Genomic DNA, 24,129 nt, shown 5'->3' with positions numbered 1-24,129 from the left:
TGTGTGTGCACGCGTGCGCGTGCGCGTGCATGTGCCGGTGCACGTGCAGTGCATGGGTGTGGCACGCACATGTGCGCATGTGTGTGCCTTCAGTCGTTCGAGGCGGCGGGTGGTCGGGGTTGCAGCATCAGTGGGTCAAGCACCTCTAGGTTGCGGGGACAGGCAATTGCTTCAGCACCAAACGTGCATGGTCAAATTGCAACGCGCTTCAAAACTCACCACAAAGAAGGCCGAAAACGCCCGCCAGATGTCGTTGACGGGGGTTGACCCTGAGACATCAAAGTACGTCAGACCAGCATAGGCCAGCTGCAGGGGATTGCAGACCGGCGAACGACATAGAGTGGTTGGAGGAGTGATTGGCTGACAGACTTTGCGCTGATGTGCCTTGAGGGGCACACACCATAGCAACCGGCCAGCGCTCGTCGTTTGGAGTGCTGGTCAGCACGTCGCAGCGCCCAGCCAGAGAGCGCATGCGACTCTGCCAATGGTCCCCTGCCAGGCCAGCAAGGTTGTCCACAAGACGTTTGAGCGGCACTCCTTGGCCCTGGAAAAGAGCTGTAACTCTCTCTCTCTCACACACACACACACACACACACACACACACACACGTGCGCGCGCGCACGCACGCAAGCACGCACACACGCACGCACGCACGCACACACACAGCAATTGCAACCATTATTAGCCCATGCGTGGTGGTTCGCAGGCCCCTGTGCACAGTGCGCTGACAGCCTGCACAAGGGGTCAACTGAAAACACAACGTTCAGCCTGGTGATTCCGCCTGGCGATTCCGCGCACACCACCCACCAGCAGTACGCCGCAGTACGCCGTCGTCTGGACCCAGTGCAGCTGCCTCACCCGCTGCGGCCGCCACAGCGCCTGCACCGTCACGCTCAGCAGCTGAGCGGCAGCCAGCGATAGGAGGTTGAGGTAACCCCCCATGATCTTCCCAAAAGTGCCAACCGCCACCAGCATCGCCATCAGCACCAGGTTGACCGCCTCCCACCAGGCGTAATTGGGCTTGTAGTCGCTGATGAGTGACGCAAAGTGCCGCAAGAACCGCGGATCGTCCAGCGAATCGCGGCGGCGGCGCACCACCATGACGATCGCGGCGGGGAGACCGACGCACAGCACTGCGGTTCCCAGGACCCCGACGGTCAGCGCCAGCACCGTCTGGTTCCCGCCGGTCGCCCAGCACTGCTGGGACATGTCCGCCAGCCAGAACCTCCCGACAAACCGCCCGGGCTGCAGGCCCTGGGCCCCGTCGCTGGCGGCCCTGTCGACCCTGATGCAGGCAAACGTGCTGAACACGGCCCCCACCATATACTGCATGAGGTGGTGTGGACAGCCGGTGGAGGTTCGGGCACTGTCGTGGCAGGTGCTAGGCATGGAAACAAAGAGCGTGCGAGCACGCCTGCTATAGGTGGGGGCACTCATGATCATGCGTTGCTGGCGCAAGATCGCCGCTGAACCATCCAGGCGGTAGGCTATGGCGCTAGCACCCTCGCGCGGCAACGCGGCATCAACAATGACTCCCCCCTGTCCCACACTCACTGGGAAGAAGAAGAACAGACAGGTCATCCCGCAGACTATCCACACGCTCCGCAGGAAGAGCCAGGCCGCCGGGGCACTCATGGGGCGCCGGTGACGCACCCCATGGGCCACTGCTTGGTGCAGCATCTGCGTGCCAAGGAGCACAGCAAACACCACAAACGGGAGGAGCAGCCAGAACGCCAGGCGAGCGCCCGCGAGGGGCGCGCCCCGCAGCTGCGGCGCCACGCACTCGAGCGCCGAGGTGGCTGCGCCTGGCTGGATGAGCCACGAGATCCATCTGGTGGACTCTGCCAGCTGGCGCGGCCAGTCCAGCTGAACCTCGGAGATCAGCTGCAGCTGCTGCAGATGACGGACCATCACCTTGATGACGTCAGCAGCGCCAACGGGCCGGCCGCGGCTGCGGCTGCTGCCGTGCCTGCCGCCGCCGTGCAACACATCGGCGCCTGTGGATGCGGCCTGGTTCTCGCGGAGGGCGAGCCGCACAGAGATGTGCATGAAGGCGAGCAGCACGAGCATCCCAATGGCAAAGAAGAGGATGGTCTTGCCTGGGCTGCGGCAGGCGCGGCACGTCAGGGCGGCGGCTTTGCCGAAGCCTGGCTGGCAGGTCAGGCACAGGGGGCCCGTGTAGCCCTGCGGGTTTGTTGGCATGTACAAGTTGGTACGTACAAGTGATGAAAACAGAATGGAGTGCAATGAAAAGGGGTGAGTCGGGCACCCTGCCAATAACAGCCCCCCCTTTGGTGCACGACACATTCGGGATTAAAGCACACGTGCAGATGCAGCAACAATCAACTTGCCGTTCAGGGAGCCAGCTTGAACGCACCCCCTGCGCATCGCCCCTCACAAAAGTATGCGCACCTTGGCGCACAGCTGCTCGGGCTTGGCGGCCGCCTCTGCCTCAGCGGGCGTGAGGAAAGGCCGTGAGGTCGCGTTTGCGAGCTCTGGCGCCGTGCAGGCCGCTCGGTTAGGGCAAGGGTGCACCTGCAGGGGCGCGGCGGGCACAAAGTCCGAGGCACGGACGGCAATCTCGTGCAAGGACAGTGGTTGCGGCTGTGCGGGTACAAGTTGGGCACGTGAGCAGTACGCAGTCTCGCTTCCAAGCGCAGCATTGGGTGCAATAATCGCACGTACTTCGGCACTGATTACTTGCGTGCCCAATTTAAGGCCAAGTCAGTCACCTGCTCAGAGTAGTTTGCTGACCGGTAGTACCCGTTGCGCGCCACCAATTGGGAGCCGTTGTAGCACAGTGCCCCCTGAAGGCAGGGCTTGCAAGGGGTGCCGACGGTCATCTGGCTTGCATCAACCAGAGAGTAGACGCCAACTGGGCTGCGTGGTGATGGGAGGAGGGGCATGCGCAGGAGCGCATTTCAGCTGGTCAGAGACTCAAAATGCGATGTTTGCGCCAGCAGCCACTCTGAATCAGGTGAGAAGGGTGATGAGCATATAGTCAAATGAGGCATGCGCGGCGTCTGACAAGGCGGGTACAAGCGCTGGTGAGGAGAGGGTGGACGCATGAAGCGTTGGGCTGCTGGGGACAACGCTTTGTGCTATCCACGGCAAACAACCGCCCTCTTGCATTGTTGCAGCGCCGTGCCCAGCGCTGCCCAAGCCCCCTCAACTCCCGGCATGTACCCGCCAGCATGCGCGACCTCACCAGAGCATGCAGGTGTCTGGCGCGTCCATTGGCTTAACCTCCCCCGGGACGCAGTCTCGGACACGGATGGCCACCCTTGCCTCGGACTCCACGTCAAAATCCTCGGCCTTCACGGCGATCAGGTAGTCGGCGGGGCTGCCGCGCAGCTTGATCCCGGAGAATGTCGCAAGCCCGTCGTCCCCGGTCACGTTGATGTTGCTGGTCAGGGTCACGCCCGGCGCTGCGCTCAACAAGCGCGCCGCCACACGGACACCCGGCATGCGCTCGCCGTCAGCGGTCAGGGCGAGTGCCTGGAAGGAGGGCGCGAGGCTGCCTGGTCTGGCTGGTTCGTACGAGGAGACAACCTCTCCCGTGATGATTGGCAGGCCTGTTGTCAGGGGCCCCACCAAGGCCGCAGCTCGCGAGTTTGCAGCGGGCCGCACGAGCAGCAGCTGCGAGGGCGGCATTGAGATGCGTGGTCCCGTCTGGGCCTGGTTGGCGCCAGCCGTGGCCCGAATGGCGGCTGCAAAGCTGAGATTTGCTGAGTTTGGTGCTGCGATGAGGAAGGGGAGCGTGGACAACAACAAGAGCACGGTGAGGCAGGGTCCAACAGGGTCCAATTACTACATGGCGATTGGCGTGCGGTTAAACGTTCTGCAGACAGGAGCGGCATGCCAGATGCGGGTAAATTTTTGCGTGTATCACAGTCTTTGATTTCCGGGCTGAGACCCAAAAGCCAGCAACCCGGTGCCAACCCCAGATGCCGCCCCCGCTGTAGATCTACTCGCAGCAGCGGCAACCAGGGTTGGGGCGGGTGCAGAAGGTCAGGTGGTTTTGATTGGTCACCTCATGAGGTGGTCTCTACTGGATCGTCACATGTGGCATGGCAAGCAGGCAGTTACAAGCAAGAAGGCACTGCACTCCAGGCTTGTAGTATGCTTGTCAACTGTTCCTGATTTCGCTGTATACTGCAAGCTTGCAGTATACAGCATATGCATTCCTTAAGGAATGCACATGCTGTGTCATACACAGTCTGGAACACAGTAAGCCATCGCCAAGACATGAAATGCATGCAGTATGGTTGCAGCACTAATACCACAAATGCTCACCGCTGAGTTGTTGGATATGTTGCAGTCACGCGACACATCCAGATCCCCGCGCCACGCGTCGGGACACTCAAACGCGACGGCGCCCCCAAGCTGCGCATGGTTGCTGGTCAAAGTAGAATTGACCAATGCTGTTGCGCCGCAATTGAGGTCGAGGCCGCCCCCAGAGACAGACGCGTTGTTGTTGCGCACAACACTGCGTGTCAGTTTGAGCGCCACGCGGGCGCCGGGGCTGCCGACCACCTCCAAAGCAATCGCTCCGCCGCGGGTTGCACTGTGGAGTTTGATGTGGGATATGGTTCAAAAGGCAGCCCAGGTCCACGCACACCTATCACCCACGTGACGATGTGTCATCAGACTATCAGGTCTTTGGCCGCAACTGCCAAAACATATACAGATCTTGATGCCTCATCAGCGCGCACCTTCCCAAACCAAACCCTCTCGCTGTTTGGCTGAAAGCTGATCAGATGAAGCACAACCACATCAGTTGAAGTATACCCGGACCTCAGCATCGTCCCAGCTGCCCCAACACTCACCTGTTGTGCTCCAAGGTGCAGCCGTCAAACCCCACAGACCCCTCCAAACTCATCCTCGCCGCCCCGCCTGACGTCCAGGCACTGTTGTGGCTAAGGGTGCAGCGTGTGAACCGCACAATGGTGGTGTTCACGCCGTCCACTGCGGCGGCCCCGCCCTCCAGGGCGGTGTTGTTGGCAAAGGTCACGCCTATCAGGTCCACTGTCACGTTCCTGTCGGCGCAGAAGCCCCCGCCCCTCCCCCGGCGGGCCGTGTTGCCGCGGACGTCGCCGCCTCGGATTACGACGGCCGAGTCTGTCGCCACAAAGATTCCGCCGCACTGGGTCGCAGCGCTGTTGTCGGCCACATGGCAGCCACTCATGGACACGCGCGAGCCCTCTGCGTCTATGAATATTGCGGCGCCGCCGTCCTTGGCGCTGTTGCCCACCAGGGTGGCGTTAGTGATCTCGACGCCCCTGCTGCAGGCAAACACGTAGACGCCGCCCCCCAGACTGTTGGTGGCCGAGTTGTTGGCAATGAGCGTGCCGCTGGCAATGACAAGGCGCGTCGCCATGGCGTGCACACCGCCGCCCTTGTACTATGAGAGAGTTGGTGATGGGGGAGAGGGAGGGGGAGCATGGATGGCAAGGCCCTGGAACCAAGAAAGTGGCAGCAGCTTGTTGGGCAAGTGCAGCACACACAATTCAACACAAGCTCTCCTTGCATGTTGGCAGCATGAAAGCAAACCCCGATTACTCAAACAGGCATTTGCAAGGTATGGGCTTGTCTAGCACTCCCCAACGCACCACAGCACAGCAGTGGCCCTCCAAGAATAGCACCCCAACCCACCGCTGCCGTGTTGTTGACGATAATGGAGCCGCTGCCGTTCACGCTCAGAATCGATGCGTTGTGAGCGCACAGCCCAGCCCCATCGTTGCCACGGTTTCCATAGACCTGCACCCCCTCTAGCCGCGCCGACGACAGCTTGCCCGTGGCAAACAGGCCACCCCCGCAACCGCCACCGATGGCGGTGTTGCCCATCAAGCTGCCGCCGCGCAGCTTAGCGGTGGCGTTGCTTGCAACCACCGCGCCGCCAAAGTCCGCCTGGTTCCCGGTGAAGATCACGCTGTTTGCCTCAAGCGCCGCGCCGTCGATGACCATCACCGCGCCGCCAGAGTGCCCCAATGTGGCGCTGTTCTTGGAGAACTCGCCGCCGGTCACAGTGAGCCATGAGCCGTTGCCCTTGACAAAAGCGCCGCCGCCGTCGCGCGAGGCGCTGCAGCCCAGCACGCGGCTGCCGGTCAGGAGTGCACTAGCGCCGCCGCCGACGTACAGCGCGCCGCCAGAGCCTGGGTGTGACGCACACAATTAGTAAGGGGCAGCACCCGTGGGAACGCAGGCGGCGACTGTCTTGCATGCATCAGCTGGCTAACAAATCATGGACCCGGCAGGGCAAGGCGCCGGCCGGTGGCTGCCACCCATGGGTGTGTCCCCAGCAGTACACTGCGCATGCAGGTAACACAGAAGGCACCCAAGCACACCGTCGTGCCTTGTTGGGCCTTTCAAGCGGCGGAAAATGCCCTCTTCCCGCAAGGCACATGCGCACCTCCCTTGTCATCACTGGTGGCTACAGCAACGTTGCTGCGCAGCGTGCTGTTGCTCAACGCAACCCGCGTGCCCAGCCCCAGCGCGCGCAACGCTCCGTTGCGGGCGGTATTGTTGCTGATGTCAGCATCGCTGAAACTCAGGTCGACCCCGCCCGCAGCGCACACCACGCCGGCCAGCTGGGGTGCGTTGACGCCCGTGATGAGGCTACGTGACAGCCGCACCGATCCGCTGCCGCCGCAGAATGTCAGGACACAGCACTCGCCGAGATCGCCGCCGCGGCCACCATTGCTGTCGCTGTCGCATGCCGCACGGGGGCACGCTGTCGGGGCTGCACGGTCGCGCCCATTCAGCACGAATGACGCGTTGGGATGCACTGACACTGAGGGCTTGCTGCCGCCAGCACATTCCAGCGCCACGCGCCAGGGCCGGTCGGTGATGCCGTTTCCTGCGCTGTCAACCTGCAGGCGGCAGTCGTGCGCCGCCGAGCTGCTCGCTGCGGCTACTGTTGCAGGCATGGCGGCATGCCCGCAACGTGCGGTGGTGGTTCGGGAGACGAAAGCGGGTGTCATCAGAGCTTGAAAGAACACTTTTTTGAAACCGCCGGCATACTGTAACGCGTTGCGCCCTCTCTCGCACCCTGCTGTACTTGGCGTCACATCTGGCTGACCCATCCTGCCAATTACTGATGCACCACAGTCTCACCGGAGTCAGCCAGCAGCGCGACCAGCAAAGCGTTGACGACGAGAGCTCGCAGCCGCGGCGCCGAGGGTGCCATGCACCGAGCTGACGGGCCGCGGCGCTGGCTGGCGGCACTCCGGCCAGGCCGTGCAGTGCCCAACGGGCCCCGCAGCTCTCAGGGGGCACTTTGGTCACAAAGTGCGGCTTTGTGTGCTGCGCGCTTGTCAATTTGTTGATTTGATCCACAGCAGAGCACACGTGCAGACGTGTCTGATTTCGTTGCGCAAGTTGTGCGAATGCCGATCAACCAGTAGCTACGGTATCGCGAGTGGCACGCCTGAAAAGGCATTGTAACCCTGATTAGACAACAAACCGACAGCATGTCACCGCACCTGCGCAGCTGCGGCAGTGCGGGACAGCTTCCACGCTGCCCCCGGCCTAGCAAGCTTCGCGGCGGTCGATTGGTGGTGTGCCGAGGTGACACCAGACCGGTAAGTGCTGGCTTGAACATTCGCCCCGTTGTTTAATTTTTGGTTGATGTGACAGCAAGGACAATCATATCTCAAGCAATGGAGGAGCCTTGCGCGTTCCCCGGGCATCAAGATACCAAGCAACGGCGGACGACGGCCAGATGCTTGGCGCGCATGCGCAACGGCAGCATCCATCCGACACAGGATTGGAGAGGGCTTGGGCTGCACCATTTTCCCAATATTGCACGCTCCTGGAGCCATCCAGGCTCAGGGAAGTGGAGTTTGCAGCATCATATTGTGTGACTCAGATTCAGGCGGCTCACGTCGGCTAATGTCCACGCCGTCAAAGCAGGCGTGCACAAATGCTCCTTGTGCGTGGGTGGTTCGCGCTGCGCACAATGTTCAATGCTGAGGTCCTTGTTTGCAAAGGCATGGTCCCCGTTGTGTTGATGTGGACTGCAGACTTCCTTGTCAGGGCGCAAGAGCAGGGCCGTGGTGGTGAGCTTCAGCCCCCATCCCCTCGCATCCTGCACACCCAGTTCATGCGCCACCCACACACAAGACGGCATGTAGGGCCCCGGCGGCAGCGCGGCGCTCGTGCCACATGCCCCTGCCCATCATCCCCGGGCGTTGCGTTGCCGATCACGACGGCGTGTGGGTCCGCGCTTGTTCTGGCAGCAAGGAGGCCACATCCACCGTGCAGAGTGCCCGGTTGCAGGTGGCTGCTGTCAATGATGCGAAGGTCAGGGTTTGCTGCATCTCCTGCTGTTGTCGAGCTCCGCCGGCCTGCATGGTTGCAGCTCAAAGCTCGAGCTGGACAATGCGGATTGCTGCCTGTGATGCTGCAGCTGCGATATCAGCAGAAATTGCAGTCATACGGTATTGCTTCTGACAGTCCGCCGTTGGCCCTGTATCGGCTTTGTTGCTCGACATGGCCAGCAGCAGTTGACAAGTCGAATTTCATTGCAGTCAATCCAGTCATAAATGGGAACACCGATGCACACAGACACAGATGACGGCGCTGTATGACAACGGGACGACCTCTCATACAGCGTAGCCTTTGTAATTTCAAGCAGTCTTTATTGAACTGCATCGGCATAGCGCAAGGGTCGCAGACACTTTGTGATCTAGATCACTTTCAAATATCTCGGGGAAACATGGCAGCGTTCTCACGCGGCCTAGTTCTTGCGGTTGAAAGAGCCCTGCAACTCGGAGACCTGGCCCCGGGCGTAAGCGCGGCTGCGGCGCTGCGGCTGGCTATGCGCGCTGAGAGCGCTGCCGCCTCGAGCGCAGCAGCCTTCAGCACGCTCCGCAGCGCGCCTGGCGGCGGCGCGCCGGTGCCGCCGCTGTCTGCCAATCCCACAAAGCCGGCGGCATTCGTTTTTGACATCGACGGCGTGCTCGTCCGTGGACCTGCGGTGCTTCCTGCGGCTCGGACAGCCATGCAGATGGTGGGTCCCAGGGTGCCAAGACTTTCGCATTTGCAGTGCCTGCACTCTCGATATTGCGGCTGCCATGTGCGCCTATCCATGCTGCCACACTCGCGGATTGATGAGCCTCATGAGTTGCATGATTGCAGCACCAGCAGCACCACCAGCAGCAGCAGCAGCAGCAGCCTGCACCACCCAGCACAATCATCTATATGCGCTCCCTCAACGCGCCGCTGCCTCTACGCAGCTGCTCTCTGGTGGTGCGTGGCGGGCGCCGGTGTGCTTTCTGACCAATGGTGGGGGCGTGAGTGAGGCTAGGAAGGCTGAGGAGCTGACGTCATGGCTCGGGGTGGAGGTCGGGGAGGACCAGGTGAGTCGGGTGTGAGCGTGTGTGAGTGTCACCCGCGCACGTGCATGCACGTGTGCACGCGTGACGAAGCATCAGCATGCATTTGAGACAAAGAGGCCCGAGCGCCTGGCGCAGCATCAACCATCTTACCCTCCCTGCCCTGCCGTTATCCCATCATGAAATGTGCCCCGCTCCGCAACCCCCGGCCTCAGGTCATCCTGTCCCACTCGCCGTTCAGGCAGCTGGCACCGCGCCTCGGTGACGTGCCCGTGCTGGTGGCTGGCCGGCGGGACGTGGTGGCTGTCGCCAGGTCTTACGGCTTCAGCAAGGTCCTCACCACCTACCACCTGGCAGAGGCCTTTGGGCGCGCGGCGACGCCGTTCGGCGCGGCGCCGCTCACGGACGCCCCGAAAGGTGGGCAAGCACGCTGTGGGTTCTTGGAGGGCCTGCACTGCGGTGCTCGGTAGCAACGATACTGTATGACGAGCCCCAGCGCCGATTTTGTTGTGTGTCCATCGCCAAATCAAGTGATATTCGCGTGTGCTGCCGCGGGGCGCCTGCGAGTCTCGGTACGATGACCCGGCGAGGCTGCACCCCTTGCCGCCACTGTCCTGCGCAGGCGCGACCCGCAGCGGCGGCCCCTGCCCAGTGCGTGACCTGGGGTGGGGAAGCGAGGCGGCGCCAATTCGCGCGGTGCTGGTGTTCAACGACCCGGCTGGTGACGCCTGGTACCAGGTGAGAGCTGGCGGTCGAGGAGGGGAGAGCAGGGTTGCCTTGCGCCAACCGGCGGGGTTACAGGGGGCAGGTCTGCAGCTGGGCCATCTTGTGAGTCGCTTACCAGGAGGATTGCTCAACACCTCAGCCGGCTGATGTAACCACCGCCTCACGTACCATGCATTCAACCACAACAGGACCTGCAGCTCCTGCACGACGTCATCACGTCACACGGGGTGCCCCTCAGGCCCCACCCCGCGCCAGGTGAGCCGGGGAGCCCCACAACAAGGTCGGCCGGGCGACCCTCCCTCTGCTTTGGCTTGCACCCAGCTTTGTTCTGGGCCCCGATTGCCCTGATTCCCAGAGGACGGCAGCTGGTCGCGCTGGGCACCCGCACCTGGACTGCCCTGCAGCTGTCACCCCTGCAAACCTCGCTCCACCCACGCCTGATTATGGCCGGTGCGAATCGCCTGCTACGTGTTGCCAACACAGGATGCCACCCAACACGCCACCTTGCCCAGAGACCGCTGCCGCGCTCCTCAACCGCGCGCCCCCAGGCTCGCGCCCGGTGGAGGTGTTCTTCTCAAACCCGGACCTGCTGTGGGCCAACGACCACCCGCGGCCGCGCTTCGGTCAGGGCGCGTTTGCCGCCGCGCTCGACGCGCTGCACCGCCAGACGACGGGTGGCCCCATCTCAGGCGCGCGCTGGTTTGGCAAGCCCAACAGGGAGCCCTACAGGTGCGCAAGAGTGCGCGTGCTGTAGGCCCAGCACGCAGGCGCTGCACCAGGCAGCGGTCTGGCGCTGCAGCGTCCCCCCGCTGCTGGATCATCCAGCCCGCGCGAGCCACACAAACCCAGTGCTGCTGACGGTCGCCCCTGCCATTGGCGGCATGGCGATTCCCACGCGCCCCGCTACAAAGGACTCTGATCTTATGAAACCACGCAAACCCCTCTGCCCCCACACCATCCCTTCCGGCCTGACCTGCAACCCGGCTCGCGTCAAGGCTGGCGGAGCGGCTCCTGCTGGCGCAGGCCGTGCGCCTCGGCCTGGCACCCCCCTCCGTTGCCGAGGACGCCGCAGCCGCCGCCAGCGGCGGCAACGGCGGGGGCGGCGCGGCCGCGCGCTTCAGCGCGATCTACGCCGTCGGCGACAACCCCGCCGCGGACGTGCGCGGCGCCAACACGGCCGGGCCCCCGTGGGTGAGCGTGCTCGTGAGGACGGGCGTTTTTGAGGGGCGCGAGGCGAACAGCGCGACGGACCCGGCCCACATCGTGGTGGACGACGTCGCTGCGGCGGTGGAGGCGGCGCGGCACCGGGAGCGCCTCGCGCGGTGGCACAGCATGCGGTGACGTGCGCGGCGCACGCTGCTGTCCCGCGCCGCGGCCACGTGCGTCAGCGTGTAATCGAGCGGCCGTTTGCAGGTGTGTACGCCGCCTAGGCATGAGCAGCGAGCAGGGGATACCTATGTGCAGGTTGGCCTTCATACAGCAGAGGTGTACGCCAGCCGCACTGGAATGGCTCCCTGGTTGATTGACATTTGCGACTCCTTGTGCTGGAAAGCTGCACCACGCCTGCACCGGCTCAGCGGCCGTCGTCCTGAGGCGGCACCCCAGTGAAGTGCACACCCGCTGCGTGGCTGCACGCGCTTGGGCCCCTGTGACCATGCGGGCTTGAGCTCTGCCAGCCGCTGGACGGTTGGCTGGTGTCACATTCCGCGGCTTGACTGCTGCACTGCAACAACGGCCATTGGCTGCAGATTCCTCGTTGGTAGATTTACAATCTGGACTCACTGTTGAAGAAGCCTTCCTCAGCAAATAAATAACCTTCAACAAAGCAAGCAACCATTGACGATTCTCAGCCCAGCAAGCCAGGTGAAAGCAAGAAAAGCTGACGCCTCGATAGAACAACCCAGGCCCCTGTTCATTGTGGCTGCGGGGGATCCCTTGTCCGGCCTGTCATGCCCCCCGCGCCGCATGCGTCTGAACGTGCAGCATCGAATGAAGTGGATGGTGTTGAGTTTTGTGACTGCTGCGTTGACAGTCTGATGCTGGCGTTCCCTCCCTCGTGTTTCAGAGGTCTGGCAGGTCGTCCAAATCGCGGTCGTCCGCCCTCACCACTGCTGCGCGCCGCAGGCCCGCCGCGCCCAGTGAGGGTGGCTTTGCGGACGCCCGACCGCCGGCTCCGGCGGCCACTCCTTGCGAGTCCCGCTGCTGCTTCGGCCTGGTGGTGGCAGCGTGTGTGGAATGTGTAGCGTTGACGCAGCCACGTGATGCATTGTTAGCTGGACAGCTGCTCGAGCCTGTCGCCGCCCTGCAGCAGCGGGTGCAGGGGCAAGGGCCAATGGCTCTCACCTGCCAACACTAATTCAGCCCCCCCTGCCTCGCGTTCCTGGAAACAGCAGCAGCTCCCAAAGCCAATGAACCCCACCTGAGGTACCCCACGCCAGCCGACCCCGGCCCCTTGCCACTGCCGCCGCGCTCCTTGGGCATTGTCAGCAGCAGCGCGCCTGTGGTCTTGGAGCGCTGCGCATGGCTGGCGTCTGGTCGCACCTGTGAGGGGCGTCGCGGGGCACAGGCACGCCAGGGGCAGCCGTGAGCAGCTCTGATCCAGTCACAGTCTCAGCCTGGGCCTGGGCCTAGGCGTTCGCAGCAGCAGCAGCAGCAGCAGCAGCAGCAGCAGCAGCAGCAGCAGCAGCAGCAGCAGCAGCAGCAGCAGCAGCAGCAGCAGCAGCATCTGGTGATGCGGCATCCACCACTGGGCCTGCTACCCATGATGCGCAAACCCATGCACCAGAGGGTCGCCACAGGCCCCAGCGGTCACTCTGGCCGCACGCGGCCCCTGCATGGCCACCCAGGCTTGCAGTGGCTGTGCCCCCGCGCTTGCGCCCGGTACGCCAGCGCTCCCCAGAGCAGACTGGTCTGTGCCCCCCACAGCCGACTCTCTTGAATTCAGGGGCAAATGTGTGAGCCAGCAGTCCTTCACGACGCCCTGCCGTGCCCTCCCTTGGCCCAAGTACATGCACACACATCCACACGCACACGCACATGCGCCCCCCCACACACATGCACATACACTCAACTACACACCTGCACAAACCCCTCACACCCACCTCCTCTGGCAGGGTGAGCTGCAGCAGGCGCCCCTTGATCAGCAGCCGCACAAAGGTGGGCCGGACGTCCGCCTTGACCAGGGACGTGTCCACGTAGCGCCCCACGTGCACCTCCAGCAGCAGGGCGGCGCTGCAAACAGGAGTCGGTGACGGTTGCGGTGGGGACGAACAGAGACGGTCGGCCCGAGAGACTTTGGAGAGGGGTTATGGTGATCGAAGCTGCGGCTACCTGGGGCTGGGAAGGGTTTGGATGTGGAAGCCGCCGAGTTCAACCACACGCGGCACGGCACGCTGCCAGTCCCTGGCAACTGCACTGGGTGGCTGCAAGCACTGCGCCCAGTTACCACACCCGCCCCACCTCGGATCCCAAGCCTCTCCCACTGACCCCCACTCCTCCCATCCCGAGAACCAAGACCCACCCGTCCTCGCTCTCGTCCATCCTGAACTCCCACTTGCCCTCATTGCGCTGCCGCGGCACCTCCCCCTCGGCCAGGGCAGGGAAATCCTTTGGAGGAACATTAGGGGGGACAGGTGAGGTATGCATAAGGATTTTGCGACGTTGGCTGTCGCCCGTGTGTGGAGCCACCCAGGTGGCAGGTGGAGGTGGCAGGTGGAGGTGGCAGGATTTGAGGGCGCTTCAGGTGGTTTGGGAGGGGTTTCTTGAGTGGAGAGATTGTGCCTGGGATGCGCCATGAATCCTATGGGTTTCACATTACGGCTGCGAGCACAAGAGAGGACTGCAGGAGGCAAGGCTTGGTGAGCAGGACATGAGGCAGGTGCACTGATGCCATCCGGGGCGTGGCAGCACGTCTGCGTTGGGGAGGGAGCACACATGGGGTCGAAAAGGGGGCGCTGCCGTCGCGCCGGGTCGCGCGCACCTCAAGCCTGGGCGGCGCGGGCGGCGGTGCAAAGGGGTCCTCCGCCCCAGCGGCCTTCTTCTGCTGCGCCTCCCGCTCCGCCTTTTCCTGCATGCCGGCGGTCACGATGCGACGGCCACAAAACATTGGCAAGGCTCGTCGCCGACGCGACAGCAGCAGCAGCAGCAGCAGCAGGAGCAGCAGCCGCAGCAGCAGCCCTCACCACGTTACGCAAATACATCCAAACCACACTGCATTCCTGCACAGCCTGGCAGCAAGGGGTTCCTCTCACTGCCCGACTTTGCCCACGGCGCAGCAATCGCGCCACAGACGAGCCAAGCTCACTCACAGCCATGTAACACGCTCCCGACTCAGCACCGCGCGCGAGAGTCCCAGCCGCCCCTCACCGCCTCCCGGTGCTCCAGGATGCGTGTCGCAGGGCACCACGGCCGCCGCATCTCCCCATTTTCGTCCACATAACCCGTCTCCGCCACCTCCCCATCTGCCGCCGCGTCTGCACCGCCGTCGTCCTCGCACGCCGCCGCCGCATCGAGGTCTGCGCCCTCCGCCCGCAGCTCGTCGTGCAGCCTGGCCTGCAGCTGCGGCAGGGCCTGGCGCGCGGCGATGCGCTCTGAGGGCCGCACGTCCTGCCCGTCCTGCTCGCGAGGGTGGGGAGGAGGGGGCGGAGGCGGCTCCCGCAACGCCACACCACCCCGGTCTGGCAGCACCGACAGGGCGCCGCCATGCGCGGTTCGGCCGCCAGGCGCTGGCGCTGACGGCAGCGCTGATGCATGCGCTGACGCAGGACTAGTCAGAAACCGCTGTGCCTCTTTTGCTTCCTCCTCTCCCCTCTCCACTCCCATCACGCCCCCTTCCCACCCCCGCACCCCCCAAAAGGGCCTGTCACACCCCCCATCCCCGCCCTCACCAGGCGTGTCAGCTGAGGCAGGCTCCCCACCACATACTCCCGGTACCCCGGCCAGTCCGCGCAGGGGTTCCCCACCAGGAACAGCTCCCGCAGGGCGTGCAGCCCCGCCAGGCTGGGCAGGCTCAGCAGGCCGGCCTTGGGTATGAAGTTCACGGTGAGGTCCAGCTTGGACAGCGACTCGCAGCGCTGCAGGTTCTGGACCTTGGTTATGTTGTTGACCGCCAGGTTCAGGTAATGCAGGTCCTGGGGGGAGGGGGCGCGGAGGGGGCACCGCCGCGTTAATGTCATGTTGGAGGCAGGGGCGTGTGTTGCTGGGCTTGTGGCAGGGCTGCGGCGGCGCGAGGCAGGCGCGGACTGGGGTGCCTAGGCTGCATGACGACTAAGCGTTGTGCCTGCCATGCTATCACTTGAAGCAGCTGCTGTGCCTTTGACAATTGGATGTATATAAAGGGCAAACACCTTGAGCTTGTGAAGGTTTTCGATCTTTGAGATGAGGTTGTTCTGCAGGTACAGTATGCGCAGCTTGGGGCACAGCCGGCCCAGCAGCTCGATGCGCTCGATGTTCTGCTGGTGCAGCGCCACCTCCTCCAGCGTTGCGAGCAGGCCCTCGTTGTGCTCGGCGCGCTGTGGGCGCGTGTGTGATGACGCGCGTTTGTGAACCCGCGGCAAAAGCGGCACCAACGCGCGGGCACGAGCTGCGGTGCACCATTCTCCCCGCACACCGCAGAGGGAACCGCAGTACATATAGTATGCGTGCGGCCGGATATATCCTCACGCTGCGTATCATGCGCTCTGTTATTCGCCCCATGGCCGCTGAGCTGTTGTCGACAGCGATGGCGGGAGACGGATCGGGGGGCGCGCTGGACTATGTGGGACTGCACAGGCTTCCTTAACAGTATTGGTCTCAAGCCTCGATCGTTTATAAACGTCTGGGTCAAACTCGGTACATATTGGTGCTGCAGTGTGACAAGCATCACTGCACTGTCACAGTGTATCCCCTGCAGCTCCGATCGTTCGACGCGTGAATTTAAGCAATTATTGAGGTTTTTGTTTTGCAACGCAGTCCTTATACACAAGTGCTGCTTGCTCCGCCGGTTGCAAGTGACCGCCGTGGCACCCATTGGCGTCGAGCACCTTGGATCGAAAATGGCAACTGCCGTGGCCTTTAGTGCGCAAAAAACTCATATTTAGGGTGGCTGCGCTGCCCGTAGCTGCTCAGAACGACGCCAGCCCTCCGCGTCGCGGCCGCCCCGCCTCGCGGCGTTGAATCCGATGCAGGCCATCAGAGTGGCGTGCCTGGGCTGCGGTGCGACGCTCAGGGTGCGCAGTGGCAAAATAATTTGGGCATGTCATGGAAAGGCAGCGGTTGAACGGGTACATTGGCAAGGGGGACAGCATGCGTCCTGCTGCCCGTCGGCCCATCCAGCTTGGCGTGCGTCATACCCCAGGCTCGTGACGGCTGGTCCTCCCCGCCATGCACTCCTGCAGTCCCGAGTGCCGGATGACGTAATGCTGTGCGGCACCACTGAGGTCCAGGTGGTCTGCGCCTGCTGCAACAAGTGAGTGCGGCAGAGCCACTGTTCCTTACTGGGTCGCACGAGAGTCAGTTCTAGTGCCTGCACTGGTCCAAGCAACAGCAGGGGCAACAAACGCCCAGGTCTCAATCCTTGTGTGACGCCATCAAAGCATCCTGAAGCCTGTCACCTCCCCGACGCTCGCCGCAGGATACTCTCCGTAACACTCCCCTTGCATATGCGTCAGGCTGCCGTGCAGCGTGCATTCGCTGCCGCTGCACAGCAACATCAGCACCAGCACCAGCAGGAGCAGCAGGAGCAGAAGCAGCAGCACCAGCAGCAGCAGCAGCAGCAGCAGCAGCAGCAGCAGCAGCAGCAGCGGCAGCAGCAAGCGTTTTTCCAGCAGGGGGTGCTGCTACAGCACCAGCAGACCTCCTCCTTGCAAGGCTGCAACGCCCTGTGGCCGCTGGAGCCCTCAATGCAGCTGCCACCCCTGTTCCCCCGCAGCGCCGCCGGCGGCGCCCCGGCAGGGCTGTGCATCGACGACCGCGCTGTCAGCAGCAATGCGCCCATGATCCCAGCACTGCTGCCTGCTGCTGGAGCGACAGGCGGCGCCAGCCTTCTGCCGCCTGCAATGACGGGTGACGATGGGCGCAAGCGCCCCCTGGTGGCCGCTGGTACCAAAGGTGGGACGCCTTCAGAGTGCCGCCCTTCCCAAGCTGCAAGTGCTGGCTGCTCGGCAACGCCCTCACAGATGCCATTCCAGGGCCAGCATTGCGGCTGCTTTTGTATGCACTATGCCGACGCCCCTCTGACGAGCGAAAGCCCAAACCTTTCCAGCGGCATCCATACCTCCTGTGCCTTTGCCCCCCTTCCTCCGTTCCACCGACACCACCCCACCATCCCAGACACCCAGCAGCTGCCCGACGGCTCCCGGCCGCACAAGGCGCCCAGGCCCTCCCCCTCGGCCCCCGCGACGCCCTCGTCGGCGGCCGCCGCCACCACGGCCACCGACGAGCTGGACCCCGTCCTGCCGCGCCTCAGGGCCCAGTGGGCCGCCGCGCAGTGTGAGCCCCAGACCCAGACCCAGCAGCCGCCGCCGCTGCAACCGCTGGCGGCGCAGCCAGCAGCAGCGCTGCGACGCGCGCCGTCGCCATCGCTGCATCAGCAGCGCGCCCCTTGGCTGCCGCTGTTCCAGAGCCCCTCGGAGGCCTCGGGGTCTCCTCCGCTTCCGTCCGCTGCGCCGCCAGCAGCAGCGGCCCAGCAGCGGGCGTCTCCCTCCCACTCGTCGACGGCGGGCGCCGCGGACGTCGTCGTGGCTGCCGCAACGGCCGCGGGGCTCGCGGCCTTTGCCGAGGCTGCGGCGGCTCCCGCCTGGTGGTCGGCCGACCCGAGCGCCGGCCCGCGGTCGCGGGAGGGGCCGCCGAGCATCGCATTCAGCGCCCTCGCGCTCGCGTCGCCCACAGGGCTGCACGAGGTCTCGATCAGCGGCGCCGAACCCTCACCATCACCAGCGTGCGGCCGGATGCAGGTCGAAAAGGCACCGTCAGCGGCGGCCCCGGAGGCAACACTTGTGACCGCGCCTGCCATTCAGCCGCCGCCAAGCGGCAAGGCAGACATCGCTGCCGGCGGTGGCGCGGTGGCGGGCGTCACCGCTTTGAGGGGCGCGTCGCTGCCGGCCGGCTGGGCGCCTGTCACGGGCGAAACGCCCTCGATGGCGCCCCCGCCCCAGCTGCCGCGCGCCAGCTCCTTCCCCGTCGCAGCACCGGCCCCGGCGGACGCGGCTGCAAGACCTAGCCCTGCAGTGACGACCCACGCGGCAGGGGAGGGAGCCAGGTGGGTGCGCGCGCCTATAACAACCGAGGGCCCAGCGCCACCGGCCCCTACGCGGCGGGTTGGGTGAGGCTGGCTGCGGCCCGCACGCAGCGACGCAATCGCTAATGTCCATGCCGTACACGCACCTCCCAGCCCCTCACTCCTGGGGTGAGTCAAGCGGCGTGCTGAGGTGGTGATCATAAGCCAACACTTGTGCAGGATGTATTGCTGGATGGCTGGTTGTTGGCCTGCACATGAACCGTTCATTGTCAGGTTTCGCATCGCTTGCCATCTCATGCGCGTCGCTCCGTGTTGATAAGCTCCGGTATATGTTTTCATGGACGATCGTCTTGCTGGTGGTGGCTCGCATGGTCACGTTCAGGCGCACGGCGTGTGCCAGCACAAGGGTCTAGGTACACGCACGATGTGCCACTGTACGGGCTGCTTTTTCCACCCGCCTGAGCAGCCAGTTGTGTATCGCCCACAGCGTACCACCCAAAACTTCGGTCCGCAATCGTTGACCAATCCCTGGCAGCTGCGTGGGACACGCAAACGGGGACGATAGCAGCGGGCTCTCGCCTTTCCTCCTTACAGTGGCAGGCGGCACGAGCAACGGCGCAGCAGATGCATGCGCGCGGGCGAATGAGATGGCGGGACCAGCACGGCGGTTGTAGAGCGGAATGTATGCGGGAGGCGACATCACGGAAGTGGTTGCAGTGGCGCACGCAGAGATCGCGCGGCCGATTCACCGAGCAGTGCCGGCTGTCTGGAGGGCGGCCGGCAATGGCTAGCCGACCACGGGGGCAGGGGCCGGGGCAAAGGAATGCAGTGCATCAAGAAAGGATCATGGTTTTGCTAAAGGGCCCCCGCCTCACACGGGTGGAGCGCCGGAGGCGGCCGTGCGTGCACGCGCGTGCCTGCACGCCGCGGGCGCCGCCCGCGTGGGACACACTTGTTGACAGAGTGTGCCGCCTTCGGCCGCAACGTCCGCCCCCTTGGGTGCCTGCCTGCTGCTACCGGAAGGGCACCGGCTCCACGTACCGGTCAAAGTCAATGGACAGCACCGCGCTCAGCTCGAAGCACAGGTGGCAGTGGCCCCCGTGGTCTGGCGCGTGCCGCGCCCTGCACTCCGCCCCGCAGTACGCCGCCGCCCCGCAGCGCGCGCACCACTGCGTCGCCGTCGCGGCGGCCAGCGGGCGGCGGCAGGCCGCGCAGCGCGATCTGTCCCAGTAGTACTGTGAGAGTGAGAGCAGCAGGTCGAGGGGGGCCTGCACCACCTTGACCATGGACAGGTCCTCCACCTTGAGAACCTGGGGGGGGGGGCAGGGTGGGAGGGGGGTGACAGGCAGGGTGGTGGTTGGGGGAGAATTGTCAGGGGTGTCAGTGGAGGGGCGGAGGGAGCGGTTGCGCTGCATTCCTTCAGGCGCCAATCTGCAGATCAGCTCCTACTCAAACAATGCGCATACGCACCACGTGCGTGGACAGCCATGACAAAGCCCGAACCAGCCCAAAAACGCACTCGTCCAATGTGCGCAAACACAACCCACCTACGCGCGTCTCCCGTACACACACATAGACACACATACACACACAAGCAGACATACCCATGCAACCGCCTACCCACGTCGGCACACACGCACACACACACACACACACACACACACACACACACACACACACACACACACACACACACACATCGCCCCTTGCCCACCTGTGTCGCGAGGTCTGAAAAGTAGCACTTGCTGGCGTAGCGCACAAAAAGGGTGGCCCCAGACGTGAGGTCCCTGAACGCCATGGGCCCGCCCTCCAGGCCAAACAGCACGCTGGCGGTCTCCCCGGTGATGTCACGCACCTCGCATCGGTTGAAGAACTCGGGCATCTGGGGGCAGGGCAGCGTTTGGTGGCGGTTGGTGGCGGTTTCAGGCAGTTGTGGGTTCAAGGGATGATGGAATGGTGAAGCAGAGGGGGCTGTGTTTGTGGTTGCCGACGGCTGCGTGTAGGCGTGCCCGTCTCGATGGGCACCGACGGCAGGGGTGATGCCTGTGTGCCACTGTCAAACCTCGCATGGCCAGGTTCGGCCTGGCGCCCCATCCCGACAACGCGCATGCCCAATGCAAGCCCGCCCCTCGGCTGCTTGGAGGCCGGCGGCCCACACGCCTCCCATCTCAGCTCCCCCGCCCACGGCGGCCAGGGGATTGCGGCCCCCATGCGGCAGCCACATGCACCTATTGTCTAGCACGACGACCCTCACAGGCCCTCGCACGCCCTCATGGGGCCCCCTCCCCGTACACACCAACACCCTCACTCAAACACATACACACACACACAAATACACACACACACAAATACACACACACACACACATGCGTGCGCGCACGGCCGCCACCGCGCACACACGCCGCCAAAGGTCAAGCAGACGCTGCCGCTTTATCGTGGCCCGTCGCACCTGGCTGAGGGAGTCGTCCACGATCTCTGCGAAGAAGCACCACGTCTTTATGGGGTAGATGCCGCCACCCGCCACCTCTACATAGTAATTCGGATCCTGACGCAGGGCCATGGGTTGTAAATGTATGTGTACTGTATGAATTTTTGACGTGTGTTTTGGGTGCGCGCGCATGCATGCATGTGTTCTGCGGCTGTGTTGAGGCGCATGCGCAGCCCACAAGCATGGGAGGCCACTGCGCAGGCACCCGAGTCACGCATTTCGTCGGGATGCAGCAAGGTCCCATATGGGCCTCCACGACTCGGTGTTGCAGACGGCCTGTGGCATCGCAAGGCGTCGGGCCGCCCCCACCGGCCAGAGGCTGCATGCGAAGGGCCGCCGCGCCCGTGCGCTCCGCGCCGCCGCCTGCCCTGCGGATCCAGCCGCCCCTCACCAAGAACTCGTCTACTATAGGCAGCTCGGCGAAAGCTGGGAAATACTGGCGGTTCTCAAGGCTGGTTGCCATCCTGGCCCCTCCTCCCCTCGCCCAAATGGGCGAGCGACGCGCCTGCCGCCGCTCCCTGATGAGCCGCTGTGCGGCTAGAGCAGCGAGTGCTGTTGGGCCTTTTTGCCAACCCCTGTGTCGATCCGCTGGCCTTGTCTGCTAGAAGCCTGTTTCAGATAGCTGTCGAAAGTATCGAGCCTCTAAAGGTGGGCAGCAGCGAGAAGTGTGGAGAATGTGAGCCCTTCAAATTGAGTCTGTGTGATCTGGGTGCACTCTGAGCGGTGGTGCAGAAAGACGTGGATGTAAGGTCATGATCAAACAACGCAGGTGACAAATTCATCCGGGTGCATGAGCGCCGATCCTTGTTCAATGATTGAATTCGTGGGCGCAAATACTCTAGCAGAGCTCACACGTGCGCGCCGTACTGATTAATTCATATCAAGTTATCGAGACTGTTTTGCGCTCCTTTGTGACGGCCCGACAGATCTGGAGGAGCACGGAGCACTCTCTGGCAGCGCGCCGGGGCCTGCGGCGCCTGAAGAGCGCCCTTATATCACGAAAAGTAGCATTAATCCGCTTGCATTCGTCTAAGGGGGCAAGGGACAGCGAGGTGCCAGAAAGGTGCGACGAGGTGCTGGCCGCACGATGTGGTGTGCCAGCAGCATGCGCAAGTCAGACGCATCTATAAGCTTTGCTTGCGTGTCACTGCTCGTGGCAACTTGCACCGTTGCTGCGTCGTCGCGGGCGCAGTGGCGTGGCGCCGCCCGCACCCCGCCTCGCAAAGCCTCCCGCGTCCACAACCCCCACTCCGGGCCGCTTGAACGCTGTGACATGCTTTATCGCAGCCTTGAGGTTGAGTGCCAGCAACGCTGCCGTCGCCGCGGCCAGGCGGCGCCGCCGGCCCCGCCCAGCCACGGGCGCACGCGAGGAGCAGGGTCCTCCTCGCAGCTTTTCGCAGCGCATAGCGCGGCCGACGCCGCAGGCGCGGCCGCCTGCTGACGACCGGGATGATGTCCATGAACTTTTTCGAGCTGCTGGGGGTGTCATCGGACCAGCTCGCTGATGCGATGCCTGAGCGCATCGTCGAGGTGGGCATGCCGGCTACCGCAACCTCGATGCTGCCGCCCGCGTGGCTGGGGCTCTCGCGGCGCGTGGGGGGCTCGCCAGTGGCCGGCCGGGGGCTCGCCAGTGGACGGCCGCGCCCACAACCTCCTATGGTGGATCCCAAACCTCGCTGCATGCTTCGAGCCTCTGCCGCCGCTGCCCCCGATGAATGCGACCCCTCATCCATGCTCCCCTCCCCACCAAACCCTGGTCCCCTCGAAAAGGCCTTCCACACCGGCGGCAAGGAGGCCGTGCGCGAGGTGGTGTACAACGAGGTGGCGGACAAGCTGCGCGCCCCGCTGCACGTCCGCGCCGCGGAGCCCGGCGGCGGCGAGGCCGTGTACGGCGCGGGGCAGCCGGGGCGGCCCGTGTTTCTGGTCAAAGATGCGAAAGACCTGTTCACGCGCGTCCACGAGGACGGCACGCCCTACACAGCTAAGGAGGAGCCGCTTGGCGCGCCGCCCGCCGCGGCGGCCGGCGGCGCGCCGCGCGCGCGGAAGCCGCGGCCGTCGGGCGGGATGGGGGGCGGCGGGGGGCAGAGCGCGCGCGACAAGGAGCGCGACGCGACGTGGGAGGTGCGCGGGGTGGCGGGGGCTGCGCCTGCCGCTTTGCAGGTGTTTGGGAGGGCGTGGACAGGCGGAGCCTGCAGCCAGTCCTGGGGCCGCAGTGTGGCTCTAGGCAGGCGGTGCGGAGACGAGCGCCAGAGACGGGGCTCAACCCCAGCCCCGGAGGCCGCCGTCACATCTAGCATGCCGCCAGACCGCTGGGAGTGTCCCCCAGGCGTACAACCACCCCTCTTGATCACCACCCCCTCAAACCACCCCTGTGCACCAATCCCTGCCCCACCTCCCCAGACCAAATACCAGAACCTGCTCCACTTTGTGCGCACCCACGGCCACCGCCCCCGCCGCACCGGCGAGGACAAGGAGCGCCAGATGTGCTTCTGGCTGGCGCAGCAGCAGCGCAAGATGAAGGATGGCAGCCTGCCCGACGACAAGAGGGAGCGCCTAGGGATCGTGCTCGCCGTCAAGGGGCCCGCGGCGCGGCTCGGCGGCGGCTCGCACTCGGGCGGCGCGCACATGGGCGGCGGCTCGGAGCAGGGGGACGATGGCGCGGACGGGGAGGAGGGCGGCGACGGGGACGGCGGGTACGACCAGGGTGACGGGGACGGCGGCGACGACGGGGAGGGGGGCTATGACGATGACGGGCCGGACGGCGACGGCGGCGGCGGCGGCACCGGAGACGAGGACATGGGCGGCGGCGGCGGCGGCGGCGGCGGGGGCATCGGCGGCGGCATCGGCGGCGGCGGCGGCGACGATGAGGGGCTAGCGGAGGGGCACTGAGGTGGCAGCAGGCTTGGGGCGTGGCTGCAGGCGCCGACGCAGCGCGGCCGCGTCGATACGCCCCCAGGCCGCGGCGCCTGGGCCCATGGCGCGCCCCTCCCCACCCCCTGTATGCTGCGCTCGCCCCCCAGCCCTGGGCCCACTGAATTCCCTGGGTTCCCGTTTTTCCTGATTCTCCGTGCTCCGTCCTCGCCCTGCCGCCTTGGGACCAGCCAGCTGGTACCTTGCGGGCCACTGCCACACCTGCAGTAGCTCCTGATTCTTCCCCGATTGCTTTTTCCCTGTCGTCGCGAAACAAGAGGCCGTTGCGTGTATACCACTGCCCGAGGCTGTTTTGAGGGGGCCGGACCCCGGCGCCGCTGCTCGGCGCTAGGGGCCTTTTGTGTTCTGCAAGAGAGTGTGAGGGGACGGCTTATTGGCCGCTCGGCACCTGCCTAGTAGGATGCATCTCACTGCTGGCTTGAATGTAAGCA

General features: G+C 64.5%; 6 protein-coding genes across 6 annotated transcripts in view; 2 read left to right on the top strand and 4 right to left on the bottom strand.

Moving 5' to 3' along the window:
* Positions 1 to 6,929, bottom strand: part of MNEG_1459 (hypothetical protein) — a gene marked incomplete at both ends in the record, with an annotated part of 7,976 nt that extends 1,047 nt beyond the window's left edge. The window contains 10 exons of the mRNA XM_014050060.1: positions 220 to 306; positions 859 to 1,326; positions 1,654 to 2,184; positions 2,413 to 2,535; positions 2,733 to 2,807; positions 3,247 to 3,498; positions 4,297 to 4,567; positions 4,830 to 5,404; positions 5,656 to 6,155; positions 6,413 to 6,929. Coding sequence (XP_013905514.1) covers positions 220 to 306; positions 859 to 1,326; positions 1,654 to 2,184; positions 2,413 to 2,535; positions 2,733 to 2,807; positions 3,247 to 3,498; positions 4,297 to 4,567; positions 4,830 to 5,404; positions 5,656 to 6,155; positions 6,413 to 6,929 — 3,399 coding nt within the window. The remainder of the gene's footprint in view (positions 1 to 219; positions 307 to 858; positions 1,327 to 1,653; positions 2,185 to 2,412; positions 2,536 to 2,732; positions 2,808 to 3,246; positions 3,499 to 4,296; positions 4,568 to 4,829; positions 5,405 to 5,655; positions 6,156 to 6,412) is intronic.
* A 1,892-nt stretch (positions 6,930 to 8,821) lies between these two features.
* Positions 8,822 to 11,405, top strand: MNEG_1458 (Uncharacterized protein; the record flags this gene model as incomplete). The annotated part of the gene is made up of 7 exons (XM_014050059.1): positions 8,822 to 9,013; positions 9,240 to 9,362; positions 9,554 to 9,755; positions 9,961 to 10,076; positions 10,253 to 10,319; positions 10,577 to 10,793; positions 11,060 to 11,405. The coding sequence occupies 7 exons, from the start codon at positions 8,822 to 8,824 to the stop codon at positions 11,403 to 11,405; spliced, it is 1,263 nt and encodes a 420-aa protein (XP_013905513.1).
* A 720-nt stretch (positions 11,406 to 12,125) lies between these two features.
* MNEG_1457 (hypothetical protein) lies at positions 12,126 to 12,545 on the bottom strand (the record flags this gene model as incomplete). Its single annotated transcript, XM_014050058.1, has 2 exons — positions 12,126 to 12,276; positions 12,484 to 12,545. 2 exons carry the CDS (start codon positions 12,543 to 12,545, stop codon positions 12,126 to 12,128), a joined length of 213 nt encoding a protein of 70 aa, XP_013905512.1.
* Positions 12,546 to 13,034: 489 nt separating this feature from the next.
* On the bottom strand, positions 13,035 to 15,758 carry MNEG_1456 (leucine rich repeat containing 6; the record flags this gene model as incomplete). The annotated part of the gene is made up of 8 exons (XM_014050057.1): positions 13,035 to 13,058; positions 13,166 to 13,295; positions 13,585 to 13,670; positions 14,044 to 14,130; positions 14,430 to 14,678; positions 14,951 to 15,193; positions 15,410 to 15,574; positions 15,726 to 15,758. 8 exons carry the CDS (start codon positions 15,756 to 15,758, stop codon positions 13,035 to 13,037), a joined length of 1,017 nt encoding a protein of 338 aa, XP_013905511.1.
* A 3,534-nt stretch (positions 15,759 to 19,292) lies between these two features.
* On the bottom strand, positions 19,293 to 20,839 carry MNEG_1455 (hypothetical protein; the record flags this gene model as incomplete). The annotated part of the gene is made up of 3 exons (XM_014050056.1): positions 19,293 to 19,589; positions 19,994 to 20,161; positions 20,729 to 20,839. The coding sequence occupies 3 exons, from the start codon at positions 20,837 to 20,839 to the stop codon at positions 19,293 to 19,295; spliced, it is 576 nt and encodes a 191-aa protein (XP_013905510.1).
* A 1,377-nt stretch (positions 20,840 to 22,216) lies between these two features.
* MNEG_1454 (hypothetical protein) lies at positions 22,217 to 23,656 on the top strand (the record flags this gene model as incomplete). The annotated part of the gene is made up of 3 exons (XM_014050055.1): positions 22,217 to 22,360; positions 22,538 to 22,888; positions 23,168 to 23,656. 3 exons carry the CDS (start codon positions 22,217 to 22,219, stop codon positions 23,654 to 23,656), a joined length of 984 nt encoding a protein of 327 aa, XP_013905509.1.
* Between the last annotated feature and the right edge of the window lie 473 nt (positions 23,657 to 24,129).

The sequence above is a fragment of the Monoraphidium neglectum genome, assembly GCF_000611645.1.
Source record: "Monoraphidium neglectum strain SAG 48.87 unplaced genomic scaffold scaffold00146, whole genome shotgun sequence".
Taxonomy (NCBI): domain Eukaryota; kingdom Viridiplantae; phylum Chlorophyta; class Chlorophyceae; order Sphaeropleales; family Selenastraceae; genus Monoraphidium; species Monoraphidium neglectum.
This window is presented reverse-complemented; position numbering and strand designations above follow the sequence as displayed.